This window comes from Pongo pygmaeus, chromosome 7 (assembly GCF_028885625.2).
Source record: "Pongo pygmaeus isolate AG05252 chromosome 7, NHGRI_mPonPyg2-v2.0_pri, whole genome shotgun sequence".
In the NCBI taxonomy this organism is placed as follows: domain Eukaryota; kingdom Metazoa; phylum Chordata; class Mammalia; order Primates; family Hominidae; genus Pongo; species Pongo pygmaeus.
This window is the reverse complement of record NC_072380.2, coordinates 100,385,071-100,403,975: the sequence shown is the minus strand read 5'-3', so window position 1 is coordinate 100,403,975 and position 18,905 is coordinate 100,385,071. Positions and strand designations below refer to the sequence as shown.

The following is an 18,905-nucleotide window of genomic DNA, read 5'->3' as shown; positions in this document are numbered from 1 at the left end:
TCTAGGATTAACTTTGTTGGAGCTTACTTACATGGCTCCAGTATTCCTTTTCATTTATTTATTATTTATACACCACCTACTTCCAAAAAAGATCTGAAGGCAGCTGTCCCAAAAATAACTGTGGTGAAGCTATGAAAAATATTATTAAAAATTAACAAAGAAAACCTAGCTACCTGGATCCAGAATCTAGCATGATAAGGATGGTTTCAGATAGACTTGGCAATGTTCTTTTGGGTAAGATATTTTGTTTTTTTCAGAAAATATACGATCTTAAAGACCTCTTAGTTCACTTAGTCTGTGCCCTCTGCTGATAAGTGATTGTTCTCTGTAGCATATTTTCCAGCTCTATTCCAGTTTTAAGTGAGCCAAGCACTGTCCTCATATTTTCAAAAGGTCCACCTGACAAGATTCCTCCACCTACAAGACCTCTACCGACAGTGCCCCCACACCGCTCTATTCCTCCGGCTGACCCAAGGAAAAATGACAGGCCAAAACCTCCTCGGCCTCCAACCGGCAGACCCTCCTATCCCGGAGCCAAACCCAACATCTGTGATGGGAACTTCAACACTCTAGCTATTCTTCGCCGTGAGATGTTTGTTTTCAAGGTAGGAGACTGTGATTTTTTTTTTTTTTTTTAACAGTAGATCAAGTGTCTAGTGTTGCTTTAGAAAACAAGTTCTCATTCATTCTAAGACTACCTTCCCAGCCCTCTCACAGTTAGAAAGTTCAAAAAAAGCATTTTAAAAAATAAATGCACAAATGGGCTTAAATGTCTAGCAGAAGATTGCTGTAACGTTCTATTTTGGGAATGCATTCATGTCAGCAGAAGCTAAAATGCCTAAAATGTGAGGGTAAAAAAAATGCTGCATGTTATGAAGAGATAAAATAGCATAATTTGAATCATGAATAGGAACTAATAGGGATGATTTGCTTGGGAGCTTAGCCACTTCCAGGCATACTGCAGCTATTGTATCTTTGGTTTACATATCTTTATGAGATCCCTGTAATTTCATTTGACCACTAAAGCGTTGTTTTACAGGAAGAGCATTGATCATTTTGTTTGGGGTCCACGGGTAGCCATTTGAGTTAAATCTCCTCTATGAGGCTATCATTTTGACTTTACATATGAATGTTATTGTTTTGATATTGTTAGGCAGTTATATGTAACTAATTTATATTATTTTTTTAAAAGGCTACAAGCTGAAACTAATTTTACATTTGCAAAAATACTTGTAATGTTGGGGTCTCAGAAAATAACACTAATGAACAGTATATCAAAAGTAAATTATGTGATATTGGAAGGTGAATATAATACTGAAAAATAGTTTTCCCCTCAGTATTTGTAAGCCAGTCTTAAAGATTAAGAAAGTAAGTTTGTATGTTGGCAGTAGAGTATTAAAAGAGCCACATTTTGCCAATATTATTTATTTTAAAATAAAACAATGAGCTCTCAGTTTTGGTGGACATAAATCAATAAATAATCCAATGCTGTTCTACTTACATACTGTCTATGTAATTTTCTGTCTACCAGAAGCTATCATTTAAAAATACAGATTTCATATAATTTTAACTAAAATACTCTATTTTCTTTATTGAAAAATAAGATCTGGATTTGATATAATATACATAAAAGCATTATGCTTTCCAGGAAAAAAATCAATGTGTTTCTTCAAGCACATGAATAGATTTTTGAATTCTATAAATGCCCTGTAATACGTAATTTGATATTGCCATTCTATTTCAAGTAGTTTAATAAACTTAGATTCAAAGAGTAAAGAAAATCTTACTTTTGTTACTCATTGTGTTACTCTGTGTTACTCATATTGTTACTCATTGTGGCTAAGCCCACAGCAACTAGTTGAAATGAACTCAAAGTGCAACCTTTTGTTTATTCTACAAAGACACCTGATGAAAACTGAAGGGTTGGCAGAATTTCAACATTGCAGGCTTTATACCTTGATATCATAATAATAACACCAAAGCATCAACCTTATCTGAGAATATGATGTGAAATTGACTCTGGGTACATTATTTTTTCATTATTCCTGTCTGTCTAAGTAGGTTGCTGATTTCAGAGGAGCCTGGTGTCTTCATATCTAGTGATCGCTTTCAACAGCCTCTTTGCTGCACATTGTAAAAGTTTAGTAAGTGCTGTTGACTAACAAAATAAGGTCCTGTGATCACTGGTTCCTGAAATCAGGAACTGATAAAAAGTGCATGGATCAGACTCTCAAGTAGAATGCAATAGCTGCTATTTTCAATATCAAAACAGGTATATAAAAAATATGAGTAAGGCCTGCTTCCCTAAACTCTGAGGTTATCTTGAATTCCTTTATCAAAATCCCTGACAGGACAGAGTTTCTAAAATTGCCCAATTTTCATTTTGTCAGTAATTCCAGGAATTATTGCTTTCTTTCTAAGAGTAATTTCTCTGGAAGTTAACATCTTCTAATAGGCATTTTGTTCTTTGTAATATCCATTTGCCTAGTGAACGTTTTGTCACATAATTTCATACTTTTTGTTTTTATCTCATCTTTGATAGAATGTATCTGTGTGTCCAGTGTACTTTCCTAGGCATCAAGAATGTGTGAGTAGAAACTAGCATCCCTGTCTGCAGAGCTCATATTTCAGGAATGAAGACAAACTTGAACATTAATACTTTTAATACATAAGAGTAAAAGCAATGACACTGAAACAAAGAGAAAGTACTGAAGTCTAATCAAACAAGAAATTTTACTGAGATTGGAGTTGTAATGAATTTTGAGACAAAATTTCTAGGCACGTTAAAGAAGTGGGTGGTACAGCAATAAGTTTGCGTGTGGAGGGAGAAAAAACAGACATGTTACTATCTAGTATAAAGTGATAATCTTGTAATTCAGACATATGCAACAGTGGATAGATGTAAAGAAAGCATGATTGAATGATATCTGGCTCTTAGTTATTAGTTGTCACAGATTGGATAACCATTATGTGTCTCTGACCTCATAAAAACAATGAAAGATGGATAACATTCTGTTTTACAAATTTAAAAAGCTGAAAATCAGAAAAGTGTTTTTGAAACACTTCTAAGAGGTAGTCAGTAGCTGAACACAGATCTACTTGATTCCAAAATCTATGTTTTTCCCACTAAACTTTTTGCTTTGTTACCTGAAATAATTGAGAAAAGTTTCAAAAGAAAAGTAGACTTTCAACTATATTTTGAAATGGTAAGTATTCAAGAAATATTTGTTGCTCTCATACTGTAGGCTAGATATTATTTTAGGCACTGGCTATGTAGCAGTGAACAAAATAGGCTACGCTTGGTTTTCTTGCAAATTACATTCTAGTCTTCAAGGTGGACACGTGGGTGAAAGGCTTCACCCAGATGTTCTGCTTGTGAATGTCACAGAAGGATATGAGAACGCTTACGTATGACAGAGCCTGGAATTCTGTTGTTCAGTGCCAATGACTACTGACTGGTCTCCTGATTTCTCCTCTATACTTACTTAGTCTAGACTGCCTTTACTTCTAAATTAATGTCATTATCCCATATCTGATCTTTCTGCCGTTTCAACATTTCTTCAATATACACATCATTATTTTTCATATTCTGCTCCTTATTGACTGTCTCTTCAAATATTTTTAGTATTGCTCATTGTTTGATCTCACTCTTATTAGTATAAGTTGATTTTCTACTTTTGTTTATTACAAACTCTATACAATTTAGAAGCATCTTCATCTCGTCAACCCTTGCCCATCAACACTTATTTTCTCCTAAATTTTAATGTCCGGGGGTAGCTTCTTGAGTCCTGCCTATCCAAATGTTCCCTCCTCAGCATCTTCCTGATGTCCCATCTTCTCTGATTGATTCTCTCTAGTGATTTTTATATTTACTCTCTATATTCAATTAGCATGTTATTAATTTCTGTCTTCTGTAATTATTTCCTATTGAAGTGTGTTCCTCAACAAGATTTTTACTTCTCCAGAGCAGAAATTGGTTCACGTGACCTTCATAGTGCTCAGTGCTAATGAATAGGGATGTCATTGTAAGAATTGCATAATCAAACTGTGGCCAATATTATTTTTATACGATGATAGTCAGCCTAAATGAAATCTCTGAAGCATTTTATTTTGGTAAGTTGTTATTCCTTGCCCAAAGATTTCAATGAGTATTATTTATGTAAATTCTATATGTGTGATTTTTAAGCCAAAAATAAAAAAAATCTAGATGTAAGCAAAAGGTACTATCATCAGGTAATTTTGTTTTCTTGTAAGAAGTCTTTCTTTATAATAGGACTTTCAGCTTAATGCTTTTTGGTTGTGAGCTTCTTCTCAGAGGATTTGATTTACATTGTACTTTCCAGGCATCCATTTATTTAAAGTGAGTTCACCTAGATATGTGTTTCCGTAGGAGGTGGGATATGTATTTACATACATACATACACACAGACACACACACACACACATACACACACACACACACACACACACCCCCTTCTGTCCTTATGCATGAAAAATTTAAGCCATTCAGCTTTATAATCTTTAGAGAATGTAAACCACCTAATCCAAGGAAATGAGAATCAAAACAAAATGCCAAAGAAGAGAGAAACAAAATAACAATAACAAAAGAAGCTTTGTCCTTACCCTAGAAAAGGTGATTTTAATACTACTCCTTGAAGAGTGTAAGCTGTTGTAACTAAGCTGGCAACAGCAAGATCTGATTGTTCAAATGAATACTCTCAAAGCACCTTTGGACTACAAGATAAGAACATTGAATATTTTAGTTATTTTGTTGTGTAAAAAAAGCAGAAGGCAAGAATTAGCCAAAGTTGTACAGAACATATTTCAGTACACAATATTTCACTATGTATGAATGAATGCATATAGTGGTAACTATATTCTTTTGAAGCTGGAAATAGGAAAAATTGTATACAGCGCCAGGACTTCCTTTAGTGTCAAAAAAGAAAGGATAGTTGCCTTTCATTACTGACCAGTTCTTTAAGAGGAGTAAGCAAAAGCTAGTACTTTACACTAGAACTAGAAAGGTTAATTTGAAGAGGCAAAGCTATCATGGAACAGTATTCAAAGAAGTATAGTAAATGTCTTTCCAGTTAATCTAGAAGAGCAAGTCTCATGGCTCTGAGTCAGGAAGGAATTTCATCATTTACCCAAAAAATATCAAGTCAAAGCAGATATCATTTGTTTTTTTCCTTTGTCTAATTCTTATCTGTTCATTTATCACACACTGTTTATTCTTAGATATGACCATCTTCATTTATGACCACCTTGTTTATTCTACTGAAGAATCATAGTCAAGTAAATACAGAGTATGGTTCAATTTCATTTGCCAAGGTGGTTTGGTTTCATAAACATCACATAACATCTTAATTATTGTAGTATCCCCCAAATTGTTTTTTTGCTTCCTCCCTTGCCACCTCCTTTCAGTCTGTTGTCAATACTGCATACTGAATGACATTGTAAAACAATGCATCAAATCATACCACTGCACTGCTAAAAACTGTTCAATACCTGTCTTGAATAAAAGCCAAAGTTATTTCAGTTGCTCACAAGGCTACATGATCAGCCCATTTCCCCATACCTCTCTGATCTTACCTCCTCTATCTTATTTTGCTCATTTTTACTCACAGGACTCCAGCCACACTTCCCCTACCAGTTGTTTCTGGAACGTTTCAAACACTCGTGGCTCTACAGGCCTTTCCCTGTCAGTACCAAATATTCGCTTATTTTCCAGATTTCTACTGCAGTATGTAGAGCAGCAGAAGGCTTTCATCAATCTCTATTTCTGTCCAGACTGTCGTTTCACAGGTCTACATTGGTCTAGATATATGAAAAGGAACTGCAATATGTGTAGAATTTCAAAAACGTTAACTATGGATTATATGTATTTTGGCATCTTGTAACCCTATATAGTGGGATGGATTTTTCTCTTACCCTTAGAAAAATTCTCTCCCAACTCTCAATTTAGTGGTACAACTTATTCCTGTTGCATAGTTGTATGTCTTTCTTTACATTTGTATAAGATCATCCTTAAACTCTTTGACATTAAAGACAGACTTCGAGTCAGATCCCATTTGCTGTATGCTCCACACAAAGACTGTAGCTATCTTATTCTATGCTGAATTGCACTGTGTCCTGAACATAGTAGACAAATATTTGCTAAGTATATCTGATCTTACTTTCCTCATTTGCATAATGGCTAATAAACTCCATCACAGATGTATTGGAAGCTCAGGAAATGGTAGCTTTTATGTAGAAAAGCAGACTTAGCATTTTTAACTTTTCAGCATATTAATTAACTCAAATTCTGATACTATTTGAAATTATTTTTTAAATAACATTTAGCTGAATAAAAATTATAGTATATGGCCATAATTCTCATGATAGAAAGGAGGTGAATGAAACAGTTTGTTGTTATTATTCATATCATATCACTTTACTCAATGGAATGATGAAAAACTATTTTGTTGGCAGAGAGTCCGAAAAGTGTTTTACAAACAAAACAATACTTACAGAAATCACACAGCACAGGGTAATCGAAAATTACTTTCAGTCACAGCTTAATTCCATACTGCCAGGAAGTGTCCTGATAATATTAATAGCACGTTGTAATTGGGTCTAGATTCACATAAGACCAAAGGGAGCAATCGCCAAGACATTGAAAGCAGAGAATTAAATAAAATTTTCCTGCAGTACAAAATCATAGCCTTTTAAATATTTTAATGCACATTTTAGAAAGCAGCTGCAACTGTATGTAATACTGCATTTTAATGTCAATATTAATTTATTTTTAAAATATTTGTATTTACAATAATGCTTTAAAATTTCTCCTTGAAATCTTTAAATGTTTTAATTGACATTTCCTGGCTTCTTAGCTATTAAAGGCAAGTATTAGTAAGAATGGACTCAGTCACCTGAGTTTCCAGTTTTCTTTTCAGTCACTTAGTTTTTGGGTGAGTTTAAATATTTTGAGCATATATTTGGATACTTGTTTTGGATTCAATAAAATTATTTTCAATGGTATAAAGCAATGTTTAATATATGCTTTATTTGGAATTTTGGATATATTTTATTATGTACATTTTATTTTGGTAAAATTCCAAATAAGGCATATACAAAATATACATATTTTGGAATTTAGTATATATTTTATTATGTACATTTTATTTTGGTATAAATTTAGAATATAGGCAAGACAATTCCCTATAATCATGCAAAAATGTTTTCTGAAATTATATTAATTGTGGTTCAATTTAAAAACCCTTTTACTCCATAGCAACATTATACAAGTCTTTTCCATGTTAAAAATGCCTGTTTTTCCATCTGTGTTTTATATATGTTATAATTTATCTTTTTTGTATTGACATTTTTGCATAGAAAGTGACTTATATTCACAATTCATGCTTCAAAATGCTTTTACATTAACAAGATAAATAAGCAAAGTTTCCTTTCAAGATTTATAGTGCACATGGAAAGTATTTTATTTTAGGAACTTTGAAAAAATAACACTTTTCTGATTTTTTCTTTCAAATTTGGCATTTGTGAATGTGCCACTGTTGACCTCTTACATTTCTCTAAAGCAAAAATTAGACTTTATTCTTGGTATTCCCTTTTTAAACTTTTAGTTAACTATGTTGTAATTATCATTGTGCTTTGTGGATTATGTGAAGTTATTTAAACATTCACCCAGGTCTTCACAATCTCTTAAAAGCATTTATTTATTTTGTCTTTCACAAGATGGTCTTACAAGTATAAATCTTTAAAATAAAATAGGTGTGAAAGCTGTAATTATTTGCAAATTATGTGATAATCTACCTGAAAAAGTCCATGAAAATCAACAGAAAAAATTAAAACTATTAACACTGTTAAGAAAGACTCCCTAAACCATAGAAAAAAATAAAATATAACTTATCTAATAACTATATAGACTATATAAATGAAAATATTTTTGACACAAATGAATAACTCATTGGATTACACTTAACTAGAAGAACCTGGCACATTCATAACATTCAATAAATATATATTTAATAAACAATCTTTTTACTTCTAACTCTGTCTTCCCTGCATTTAACCTTCATGAGAGAAGTTCTTGATTGTCTTGTTCATCTATTCCCAATGCTTAGAAGAGTATTTACAATTAGCACTTCATAATCATTTCTCAATTAAGTGGATCTAATATACAGTATCTATAAACAAAAGCAACAACAGACTTTACAACACACAATTTTACTTTACAATACACAACTTTAATGATGGAAATCTAAAAGAATTGAATAAATGGAGAGATTTACCAAGTGCTTGAATGGAAAAAACTTAATATTGGAAAAGCATTACTCTCCCACATTATTCTACAAAGCAAAAATTATTCCAATCATAAGTTCAATGGAATTAGGGAATGGAAACCTTACACTTTAAGATTCTAACTTACATGTAAAAGGACAGTAATTGACAGTTTTATGAATAGTGTTATGGACAGGATAGTAATTGTTAAGTCTTATGCCAAACTTTCAATCCCAGGTCTATCAATCACCACTCCCTGCATACCACAATTGATTTTTCAGTCCTTAGTTTTTCAGCATGGATGCTGCACCTCCAGATATTCCATATTATATAAAGAAGAAAAAAGGTTAAAATTGAAACATACAGTAATCATGTCAGGGCAAATAGACAAATGCTTAGTGTCCTTACTATGACTGGGCTATGTTACCCTCCTAGATAAAAAGATGCCTGGGTGAGCAGGAATGTTAAATTGTGCAAATTGCTCTCTCAGACAACATCAAGAATTTATTAGCAGGAAAAAAAGAGGGAGTAGATATTGGTTAGATAGCTAGCCATTTCTCCAACACTTTCTAAAGCTAATTTCTTTATGAAGAGAGTTGCTGATTTTTATGTGTTAATTGTGTGACCAGTGAACTTATAGAATTCTTCATTATTTTTAATATTTTTTCACCTGGCATTCAGGAATGTTTTTCAGTTTAAATCTTTATACTTCATCTAGAATTTACTTTGGTATAAGGTACAAACAGGGATTTTAATTTTTGCCCAAATTATTAACCTAGCTTTATCCTATTTTTTATTATTGATAAAAGTTGCATATTCCACCCACATATATTGGAATAATAATATAGATAACACCTATTAAGCACCTAATACAATTTTACGATATGCTTTACATGGATTATCATATTTATATTTGACATCATATGAGAAAGAGAGACATTAAAGTTAATTAGTTTCCATATATCAAGCTATGGACAGCTTACCTCTGCATTCCTTGTTTTTATTCTTAATAGTTTTTAGTTTTACTCAACAAGTGTATTTGTATTTTTTGTTAAATGCAGATGAATTTCTCCTAATTAACACCAAAATATATAAAAAGAAACAATCTCAACACAATAGCAATATAAAATAAAACATCTAGGGCTACACTTATAAAGAAATGTGCAGAACTTCCATGAATAAAAGTTAGAAATTTATTGTAGCACCAAAATACGATTTTGATAAATAGAAAGATGTATCCTATTCTTGATTAAAAGATTCACTCTAACAAAAATTTTGATTCTTTGTATCCATCCTTAAATTCAGTCTGATTCCAATACTCAGGAGAAAATATAATATGAAATATTCAAAATCTTAAAGAATAACAAAATATCTAATTTTAAAGATAAAAATAGAGAAGTAATGAAAAGAATTTCCATGTATTTGAATGAAATATATAGTATTGTAAAAAATTACTTTCCCCTGATTATTCTAAAAATTAAAAGTAATTCCACTGAAAGTCCCCGGACATGAGTAAATGAAAATTATGATATTCATTTATAAGAAGACTTGATAAAATTAAAATGGCTAATAAAAATAGCAACTTAGTTTTTAACCAGGTAACATAAAAGATTATATAGAAAAATGTAAATGTATAAAAATACAAAAGACTGTACTACTGGATTTTAAAACTTACTGTTATGCAAATTTATTTAAAATTGGATGACATGTAGAGATTACTAGATCAGACAAATGAGCAGAACAGAGTCAGGGAAAAAAATCTAAGCAAATTCCAAGGTGGATCAACTATTTAAAATGGAAATATTAAACCATAAAACTTGCAAAATCTTTTGTATTTTGATTATGTGTATATATACTTTGAAATTGAGTTGTTTCTAAGTAAGGTGCAGGATTAAAAAGCTATTTGTAATACCTTGACAGATTTAATAAGATTTAATATAGACATTTCTAGATGGCTGAAAATATTTATGAATCAACTTGAAAAGCAATACACATATAGGAAGTATTACTTTTAAAAATTATAATGGGCTTATAAATGAAAAAAAGGAAATACACCCAGTTGAAAAATTACATGACGATAAAGAAATGCATATACATTTTAAGGAATAACAAGTAACTCATACATACTTATAGAAGTATATGCAAATTAAAAATACAGTGAGGTTTTTTTTAATTCATTATTCTGACAAAGGTCAAAGCTTAATAGTATCTTACATTTGTGAGAATGTGGGGAACTAGCACTGTCGTTCTGTTAATATGAGTATACATTTTTACTACCTTTCAGAAAAATGTTTGATCACCAGGAATCTTTGCCTGGGAAAGGTTTTTTGAAGATTTACTCTCAAAAGCTCCCAAAGGCTGTGTACATAAACAGTCATTTCAGCATTGTTGACAGAAAACTGGAAACAATGTAAATGTCCAGCAAGAGGAACTTAGCCTTAGACATATCTTAGCCAATGTAATACAATGTTGCTATTTTTAAAGAATGAGGTTGAATCTCCAAGATATATATTTTTAAAGCGAGGTGCAGAGCAATTTTTAAACCGTGCCATTTAAGAGGGAGAAGTTGGGGAACACATACGTATACCCAGATTCCTATGTATACCCAGATACACATTCATACCCAGATACAAATTATCCCTAAAAGGGATACAAGAAACTGAAAACACTGAGTGTCTCTGGGATGATGATGTATGTAGCCAGAGGTAGGAGAGAAAGTGAAATCTACAGTTTAGGTGATTTTAATCTGTAACTATAAATACATATATATACATAACATGTAAATATATATACACATGTATATATATGCATGTGTGTGGATATATATTTGCATATATACAAATAGATTTATAAATAAAAAATTCTCAAAGGACTAATACTGTAATGTTAAGAACAGTTATCTCTGGATGATAAAATTAAAGATTATTTTTAATATTTTATTCTTTTTTGTCATGGAGTTTTATTTTTCACTGAACATTTAATCAAAGAAAATGTGTTGTTTTTAATGTTGTCTTTAATAGCAGAGATTTATTTTAATGATGCATCTGTGTCTTTAATCTTTCTTTTGTCTAGAATACTATCGTTGGCATTAATAGAAACACTTTTACATATTCTAGAATTAGGCTCTTCCCCTTGAAAACAAGAATGTTTTTGAGAATCTGAAAAGTGTTTTCTCAAGTATTCACTTTTCCCCTCCACCATGAATGAGGAAAGTGACAGGGAGATGGTGGGGCAACCAATTTTCCATAGAACTTATTTGCTTGACATTTGGTTCCAAATTTTTCTGTTTCCATCACTGTGCTTCTTCCGCTATTTTGCAGTTTTGGAACATTATATTGTGTTTGTTTACGTGTCTATTTTAAAGAAACTATAGATAGTATGAATAGCAAATGAGTCAAATTTTAAAGGTGATTTTGAATTTAAACTACAGCAATACTATGTGTTACAACAAACAGGACAATGTGCATAGTTTTCCAATTACTAACCCCATGTATGGTAATTCATCCACAAAATAATAAAGTAAAAATTAAAATGAACAAAGATATCTACTGCACCTTTTTGGCCAGTAGGAAAAAATTTTTCAAGCAAACCCAGATTATCCAGTAATATGGTAGTGGTATAGCAAATAATAATAGTCATGAGTTGCCTAATGATAGCTAAGGTTAAAAAAAAAAAAAGATGAGATAAAAGATAAAAAATGGTACACCTATGTAGTGCACTTGCCATGAGTGGAGCCTGCAGACTGGAAATTCCTTTGGATGCATCAGTGAGTAAATGATGACTGAAAGTGAAGGCCTAGGATATTCCTGTACACTACTGTCGACTTCATAAGTATTTTATACTTAGGCTACACTAAATTTATAGTTTTTAAAATAATGAATTAACCTTAGCTTACTGTAACTTCTTTACTTCTATAAGCTTTTTTATTGAAAATGTTTTGTGTTTTTTGGATTTTTTTTTTCTTTTCAAACTGTTTTGTTAAAAACTAAGACACAAACACTCACATTAGCTTAGGCTTACATAGTGTCAGGATTATCCTTATCACTGTCTTCTACCTCCACATCTTGTCCCCTTCAGTGGAATACCTCCTGAAGGACCTTTCTGAGGCTGTTTTATAGTTAACTTTTTCTTTTATAAGTAGTTCACTCTGAAATAATGATAAAACGTGTAATATGGTAAGTATATAAAAATTATTAACATAGTCATTTATTATGATCAAGTGTTACGTACTGCACTTCATTGTATGTGCTATAATTTTACATGACTGGCAGCGCAATAGGTTTGTTGACACTAGCATCGCCATAAACACATGAGTAATGCGTTGCACTATGACGTTGTGATGGCTACAACATCACTAGGCAATTGGAATTTTTTAGCCTCATTATAACCACCTGTCTTGTAGGCGGTACATCATTAACTGAAGCATTATTATGCACTGGCTGTACACCAACTCAATGGAATAGAATGAAAATAATTTGAAACATTAATTATGAAGAATATATGAAACAATGAGACATGATTATCATGTATAAACAAATAAAATATTAAAATATAAAATTTTATGTCATGAATTTTATTATTAAAATACATGCATTGACAAGGCATAGAAAAGATAGACAAATCTTAGAGTGAAGGAATTGTGAGTAGGTTTTTAAAATATGTACTATTGTAATAATGTTACATATATGTTTAGTACCTCAAAATATAGTGATATAAAAGAAGCTTTATAAATGTGAAGACTGTAATATATTAAGTGATGGTGAAGCCATACCAATTTTTAAAAATAAAATAGGCAAAACCTTTTAAAATATTCATTGGAATTTTTCCTTAGACTGACTAAATGTCCTTGGACAATATTATGATGACAAGTTTCAATAATATAATTTAGCCTGGCTAGCAAAAGTGTCCAATTAGGTAAGAATCCATGCCCACTATGCATTAATCTCAAGTGGAAATAGCCTTATGTAAATCAAGCTAACCACTTATTTTGTTTATGTAACAGTTTTGCTGTTTTGTAGGCACTATGGTGAGAATTGATTCTGTTCATTATAGAAATACTTTAAAATCATGCAAAGTGACAAGGTATTTGGCAATTAATTCAGAGAGTTTTGTTAAATTATGTCATTTGAGAGCTGTCATATAGCAAAGTTTGTCAGCTCAACAAACACTAATAAATTATTAGCTATAAAAGGCAGTTAGCACAGGGCCTGGGACAAAACAGATCTCAAGGAATTTCAGCAACTGAAGTTATGGTTGTAGAAGTTGATGATGGTTGTGTTATTATTACTACTACTATTAGTATTGTGCAAAGCACTATACTGACCTGAAAGTGATTGCAAAGGAGTCTATGACAACATTCCTTACTCTCAGGAAGCTTATAACTACTGTAATCTTTTATTCATTCGCTTTTATTCTTTAATTTAAGGAAGTTTTATCCAGCTACCAAGTAATAGCTAGACATTAGGAATAAAATGATGACCAAGCCACTCTTATTCTTTCCCTCAGGAAGAAATAGTTTAGCAAAGTACCAGTAACTAGATCATCACAATGCATTGTTATGTTCTGTAATATGCAAATGTACAAAGTACAGTGGGAGCACTTAGGAGGACCACATATATTGGGAAAGAGTTTTTGTGAAGGGATGTAATCTGCATGTGCGGGTGTAAAGTTAGCCAAGACTGGAGGTACGAAGGGATATGGTGCACTGGGAAAGGAATGTAGCTTACTATAGAAATCAAGGCAAGGAAATCGAGAGATGAAGATGCAAAGTCTCAAACAGAACTACTTCATGAAGAATATTATATGCCATGTTGAGAACTTGAAGCTTTATTCCACTGGCCAGGTTAACTGGCCAACAGAATAGACTAAGAATGACTTGGTGGGAACAGAATGTAGGGGACCAAGCTAATGAGAAGTGTTGAGCAAAAGACAGTTCCTCGGGGTGGAACTGGTAAGAACAGAGTCCCATTCCTAAAAGGCAAGAGTGAAGACAACTAGCAAAAAAGAGATTTGGGCAAGTGGACTATGGTATTATAAAATATGTATTTGGTCTTGGACCCTGGCATACAATTTTTAAAAGCCTTGGAATCTTCAAAGTGATATCTTTTTTTATGTGAATGAGTTGACTGACAGCTGGCAGCCCCTACCTAGGTAGTTTCAGGATGGGGGCTGGCCACTGGAAAGAAGGGGACAAGAGTAGAGGGTTAAGACTTTCAGCCCCACTCCTTAACCTCAGGGGAGGGGAGAGGGACTGAAGGTTAATTTCATGGCCAGTGGTTGAATCAATCATGCTTACATAATGAAGCCACCATAAAAACCCAAATGGACAGGATTTGGAGAGCTTCCAGATAGCAGAACACATGGAGGTTCCTGAAGGGTGGCATGCCCAGGGAGGAAATAGGAGCTCCGCCCCGCTCTCCCCATACCTCAGTCTGTGCACTCTTCATCTTTGTCATATCCTTTGTAATAAACTGGTAAATGTATGTGTTTCTCTGAGTTCTGTGTGACACGTCTGTAAATTAATCAAACCCAAAGGGGATCGGATAGTTGAAACCTAACTTGAGGCCAGTTGGTCAGAAGTTCTGTGGGCCCAGAGTAGCCACTGCTTGTCTGATGAGGGAGGGAGGCAGTTTTGGGGACTTAGTCCCCAGCCTTGGATTGAAGGACACTCAGCTGATATCCAGTGCAGAATTGATCACACATGCCTTATACATATATCACTTATTTCAACTTATCACTTATTTCTAAGGACAAAAATGGTTTTATCGTAATATAGGAAAATTTATTTTGCTATAATTATGGCAGTTTAGGCAAATAACTCAGTGTAAAAAAAAATGGTTTTATCGTAATATAGGAAAATTTATTTTGCTATAATTATGGCAGTTTAGGCAAATAACTCAGTGTAAAAAAATCTACATATATATCATTCATAGAATGGGAACAAAATAATGATCATATAGTTTTATCAACATATAAACATTTTTGCAAGTTTAGCCATAATTTTGTTTAGATACAGACTTTTATACTTCTTTTGGCTTTTCTTACATACTTACAAAATTAATTTTCATAATATTATACTTGGATTTTCTTTGACAGGTGTCAGATTAGAGCTGGGTGTTCGTAATAGGCAATTAAGTTGTTTTCTACTTTGCTTTTTCTCTTCTTAAAAGTCAATGAATGTTATGAATTTCCAACTGGGTATTTAGTTTCATTTATTCTTTTAATCTGTAATAGTAATATTTACTCTTGAAATAAGTATTTGTTGTGTTATAAAGAATTGGCCATCCCCTAAAGGGAGCCTAGCTTTTGCCCTCTGATATGTGGAGTTAACCTATGTCATACTTGATACAGTCTCTTTGTTTAGGGAAGGGGCTGATGACAATGGATCATAGGGTAGGGACTGGCCACCCCAGAAATACCAACCATGTGATTTAAAGTGATTCACATGGTATAAGTAGACCTAGACGCTGAGTCCACCCATGTGGGCAACCAGTCAATCAATCCTGCCTACATAATGAATACTCAATAAAAACTCTGGACACTGAAACTAAGATGAGCACCATAGTTGGCAGTAGCCCATGGATGTCATCAAACATTGATACTAGGATAGTAATACATCCTGAGGACAATGGAAGCTTCTCACACTTAGGCCAATGTGTCTCTCCCTTTTGCTGATATTTTATCTGTACCCTTTCCATGTAATAAAACATATCGATGAGCATAATAGTTTTCAGTGAGTTCTTTGAGTCATTCCAGGAAATTATCAAGTCTGAATTTCGGGAATCTCTCAAACTTGCAGAGTGTCAGAGTGAGGGTGTCCTTGTGTGGACTCTTCCCTCTGATTCTAGTTGGACCCTAACTCGTCACCATTGGCGTCAAAAGTCTTGGGCAGGACTTGGCAATCTGGAGGAGTGTGCCCTTAAGCTCACAGTTTGGCTAACTAGGTAATTCCGTTATCCAAATTCCTCACATTTCTTCAACTCAGTGACACATTTTTTAGTTAAAAAATTATTCTTTGAAAAATTAAGTATAGCTATAAGGCCTCCTTGAATCTTTAACAAACTGAATTATAATTCTTTAACAAACTAAATTATGGACTTTGTCATAATTGATTTTCATTTGCAGGTTGGAAGGCTGGGTTGATGGTGAGGTCCTGCGTCCCAAGTCCCAGTCTTTTGATGTTTTCATTCTTTTTTTTTTTTTTTTTTTTGAGACAGGGTTTTGCTCTGGCTCTCAGGTTGGAGTGCAGTGGTGTGATCGTGGCTCACTGCAATCTCCGCCTCCCAGGCTCAAGTGACCCTCCTACCTGAGTCCCCCAAGTAGCCAGGACTACAGGCATATACCCCAACACTCGGCTAATTTAATTTTTGTATTTTTTATAGAGACAGGGTTTTGCCATGTTGTCTAAGCTGGTCCCGAACTCCTGAGCACAAGTCATCTGCCCATCTCAGCCTCCCAGAGTTAGTATTTGGGGATTAGAGGCATGAGCCACTGCACCTAGCCTCCATTCTTAATAGAATGTTTAAGCAGCATGAATCTGTACATAGAAAAGATCCTTTGGCAAATTATATACTGAGGATCAATATAGTTAATATCCTGATTCAACCAAAAAATTAGTTTTTCTTACAGATAACTTAAATTTAAACTGAAATCATAAAACATTTTCCCTAATTGAGTTTATGAAAACTCTTACCAAAGTTATAAGGACTTTCCAATAGAGATCAATAAAAGGGATATTACAGGTGACATTGAATATTTTAAAATCTGCCACATGAAGGAGCCCATTCTGTACATGTGCAGAGGTAGAACTAAAACCTACAGTGGAAAAGTAGATTTTGCCCTAGGAATGTCTTTTCTTTCAATGAAATTGTCATTACAGAGCCATATCCTCAAATGTTAGAGATTGAGAGAAATCTGTCTACAGGATATAATAAATATGATCACTTACAGTGTTTTAAGTGCTAGAATGTATAATGTTAGAGTGTTTTCTCGTGTTTCCCATCATGGATGAGTCTGGCTGGGACCTTAAAAAAATTAAAATACACCCCCCTATAGCTATATATTTACACAATATTTGCCAGAAGAGGGTGTGACTTTCCTATGAGGGTTGCATGTTTAACAAATTCCTTCAGTACCCACATTGCTTGTTGAGAAGACTTCTAATCAGTCTTCCTGACAGGGGCTGTCTTTAGACGTAACACTCAGTCCAACAGTAAATTATATACCTAAGGCCTCAGATGAAAGACTAGGAACCTAAATTTCTTGTTTTCAAAGTAGTTATATTTCTCTTGTTTATTTTTAAAACATGAAAGACCAAAAAAATGGCAGTGATCCTTTGAAGAATTTTAGAAGCAGGAAATACAGTCCTCAACTTTGTTCAAAATAATGCCATTGCCATCAGCATTCAAATTTGAAATAGGGACACTGAAGTTATGATTAGCCAATGTATCCAAGTAAGACTTTTTAAGTTTTAAAAAATTAGTTATTAAAATATAATCACAGGTCTGAAGATCTATTATCTAAAACTCTGAAGGCCAGCCAGTTTTTAAATACATCTTCGATAATACTCTCATAGGATCTAGGGAAATAACTCAAAATCAAACCCATTAATATTCTTTCAATGAACCTTATAAATATTATTAACAACTGGTATAAATAGTCTCAAATATTCTCACATAGTTGATATCATATTGTCTGCCAAATAAGTTTGTACCAAAATCAATAAACAACTTTCTTCTTTCAAGCTCTCTGGGTTTTACAACTGTGGATTAGGGATTGTAGATCTGTACAATGAATATTGCACAACAGTGTAAACAGACAACATTGTCACTACTTTTTTCCTTTGCCAATATTTCAGGAATCTTGTGAGTTATAAATTGTAAAATATAGTTTTGAGCTTAAAGTTTGAACAAGTTACAGTTGGCTTTCTTATACCACTCTCTTATTCACTACTCCGTTTCCAATGCCTAGCATAGCACCTAGCTTTTGGAGGTGGAAAATAGCTATTTATTAAATGAATGCATTCTACGTAATCAGTGATTTGGGAAGTCTTTTGAATGTTCAGCTAATAACTTGATGAGGTTATTCAGGAAGGTACTGTCAGGGACACTTTTACATTGTCAAAGGCTCATTAGATAATCAGGCATAGATTCAGGTGGAAGAGCTGTACTTGGTTTTGAAGTGTATTATTTATGAGAGCAAAAACTCACTTGACAAAACAATATTCCCTAATGAATCAAGTGGTATTGTTCATCTTTCAAATATCTATAAATAAAATAGGTGCTCCTTGTGAATTTTCTAGTAGGTATAAGCAGAGTTGGAAACTTGTCAATTCCCCCATTTTTACTACAACTTTGTGCCTAAACTGAAAGAGGCATTCAGATATCCTTTCCCCATGGTACAGATGGGGAAGTAAGACATGAGAGTTATGCATCTTGCCCTAATGCATAAAAGACCAAAGTCAGAGGTCAGAGTCAAAACCAGAATCCAGGACTCTTAGTACTTTCTAATATGCCATTTCTATTTAGGTTGCTGGTGGAAAAAAAAAATTAAAGAACAACAACAACAAAAAACACACACACATTTCAGTCTACCTGTAGTTATAATAAACTTGCAAAAAATTAAGT

General features: G+C 33.1%; 1 protein-coding gene across 2 annotated transcripts in view; it reads left to right on the top strand.

The window, feature by feature from the left end:
- MMP16 (matrix metallopeptidase 16) overlaps window positions 1–18,905 on the top strand; it is a 285,421-nt gene that overhangs the window by 204,408 nt on the left and 62,108 nt on the right. For both annotated transcript variants that reach the window (XM_063668955.1, XM_063668956.1), the window contains exon 6: window positions 394–605. In XM_063668955.1, the coding sequence (XP_063525025.1) occupies window positions 394–605 (212 nt within the window). The remainder of the gene's footprint in view (window positions 1–393; window positions 606–18,905) is intronic.